Raw genomic sequence first — 2739 nt, 5'->3', positions numbered from 1 at the left:
TGTGCGTGTGATTATTATACGTGTTTGCATAATAAAAACTGTTGATCTTCCAGCTTCCCATTCCCGGAACAACTCTTGTGCACGTATGGCTTTCGCATCAAGTGACGCCGGCGCCGACGCCAATAACCACCTGGATGGAAGCCACTTGACCATCCCGAGCATCAAGCTTCAGTGCTTACCCCACCTCACCGACTACCTTCCGGGTCTCAAAACCTTTCCCAACCCACTAGACAAGAGCCCCTTCTTCCACCCCGTGTCCGAATTCTACATCACCAAATCCGACGTCATCCTCCGCCACATCCTCCACGATCTCTCCGGAGAGTTCTCATCTCCGAAACCCCACCTGGCGTACCACCGGGCCGGGCCTCGGAAGGTCATTTACTTCGATCCGGGTCAGGTTCGAGCCGCCATTGTGACGTGCGGGGGGTTGTGCCCCGGCATGAACACGGTGATCCGCGAGCTGGTGGTGGGGCTGTGGGAGCAATACGGTGTGCGCGAGATTTACGGCATAAGGGCCGGGTACCGAGGTTTTTATTCCTATGATCCGGTTCAGTTGAATCCGAAGATAGTGCATGGTTGGCACAAGAAGGGTGGCACTGTTCTTGAGACTTCCAGAGGTGGGTTTGATCTTCACCAGATAGTGAATTCCATTCAAAACCATGGCTTTAACCAGGTGAATCTCTCATTTTTTGTTTTAATTTGATCTAGGATGCAAACAGATCGACCACAATCGAATACTATTTAGTTTTTTCCCCAGTTTTAATTATATGTTACATGAAGATCGAAAAATAATAATTTTTTTAATTTGAGTTTGGCTCGATCGATTTGAAGTTTAGTCGATTGATTTAGTTTACATTTAATTTTCGGGTATGATAGGATTGAATTTGGGCTTGTGTGCTTGTAATGATAGATGTGTTAAATATTTATTAAAACATTAGCTCATGTATTTTATTTATGGGCAGTCGAATAAAATAGTTGAGACTTGATTTGAATAGTAAATTATTCATATCATCTATTTTGTGGTGGATAAGATTTATGTGTTAAATTATATTTGAAAGTTGATATTTTTATCAAGTTAAGGTGGATTTAGTATATTGATTTTTTGACAAAGATTTTAGCCCTTCGGTGGTAACACAAGGAGTTCGTATAGAATTTACCTCGATAGACCAGTGATCTTTTTGTTGGTAAGGACAAGTATATTGGTATTTAGAATGTAGGAAGATAATTAAGCATCCTAATGAATGGGGGAAAAGAAAGAGATACAGAGTTCTAAATAATTCAGTTGGAATGCAGGGGTGGTTTGGATAGGCCTAATTCTAACAGTTAATTCACTGCTAAGCTTAGGAAGAATTCTAGAAAAATGACTTTTTTTTTGTTGGATTCTTTCAAAAATTGAGAGTCGTTGCACGGTAATATAGAGCTGAGTAGATGCACCACTAAGTGTATGGTGCAACTCTTTAGCATTGCTTGGAAAATACAAAGTGAAACGCAATCGTCCCACATCATTTGAATTGGATTTTGAGGAATGATGAGGGGTTTGAGACATAATATTATTAGACCATGACACTAGTAGTGCACTCAGATGGCCGGGCTAAGCACACTCCCGAGCTAGATCTACATGTTATATCGATAAACCAACACGATCTACGAATATACGTAGCAATATATTGCGCAAGGATCATGATGCAAGAAATATGACCCTATACCTGTGGAGGGTTTAGACTTTAGATGCTAGCATGTACTTACAAAATCTAAGATGTATATTAAACACATTATTATTTATAATGTTCTTTTTTTAAAACTTCATGTGCAAAATCATTTATGGAAGTTGAATGAAAACTCTGGTTTAGAAAATTCATGAAGGAACTTGAAAGTTGTCTAGAGTTGGAAGAGGTGACCCAACGCTCCAAACTCCCTCTTCCTCTGTGCTCATATAGATAGAGTTGCTACTCGCCTCATCCTTCTTCCCCTGCATTAACATGCTCGTGAACCATGGTTTATACCTTGGCCAGCTTTTCTAAGAAACATCTCATTTAAAACTAGAACTGGCAACTCTTCTTTAAATGTTGTGGCTCTATTTGGCTTTTTTAGTCGTCGTCGTCATAATACATAGACAAATATGCAGCTATACATTATTGGTGGAGATGGCACTATGCGAGGGATGGTCGAAATATGCAAGGAAATCAAGCAAAGGAAGCTAAACATTGCAGTAGCTGGACTACCCAAAACAGTTGACAATGATGTTGGCATTATCGATAGATCCTTTGGTTTCCAAACTGCAGTGGAGATGGCACAGCAAGCTATCAATGCAGCTCATACAGAGGCCGAGAGTGCCGTAAATGGCATTGGCTTAGTCAAGCTAATGGGACGCAGCACAGGGCACATTGTCCTTCACGCAACCTTAAGTAGCCGTGACGTTGACTGCTGCTTGATCCCGGAAAATGATTTTTACTTGGAAGGAAAAGGTGGGCTGCTTGAATTTATCGAAAGTAGGCTCAAATATAATGGACATGCAGTTTTGGTTGTTGCTGAGGGTGCTGGACAGGATGTCATACCTAAAACTGGTGATCAATCTCATGTACAAGAGAAAGATGAATCTGGGAATCCGGTTTTCTTGGATGTAGGTGGTTGGTTGAAATCCGAGTTAAAGAATTGGTGGAGCAGGGACCATCCGAAAGAGCTTATTACCATCAAGTACATAGATCCCACATATATGATAAGGGCTGTTCCTGCGAATGC

At 41.3% G+C, this 2739-nt stretch overlaps 1 protein-coding gene across 1 annotated transcript; it reads left to right on the top strand.

Annotated features, from left to right (window-relative positions):
- Positions 1-41: 41 nt before the first annotated feature.
- On the top strand, positions 42-2734 carry LOC140966610 (ATP-dependent 6-phosphofructokinase 2-like; the record flags this gene model as incomplete). The annotated part of the gene is made up of 2 exons (XM_073426869.1): positions 42-673; positions 2126-2734. Coding segments are annotated over exons 1-2 (1197 nt in total), but the record flags the coding sequence as incomplete, so codon positions are not given.
- Positions 2735-2739: the final 5 nt, after the last annotated feature.

Source organism: Primulina huaijiensis, unplaced genomic scaffold, assembly GCF_012295235.1.
Source record: "Primulina huaijiensis isolate GDHJ02 unplaced genomic scaffold, ASM1229523v2 scaffold207360, whole genome shotgun sequence".
Classification (NCBI taxonomy): domain Eukaryota; kingdom Viridiplantae; phylum Streptophyta; class Magnoliopsida; order Lamiales; family Gesneriaceae; genus Primulina; species Primulina huaijiensis.
This window is presented reverse-complemented; position numbering and strand designations above follow the sequence as displayed.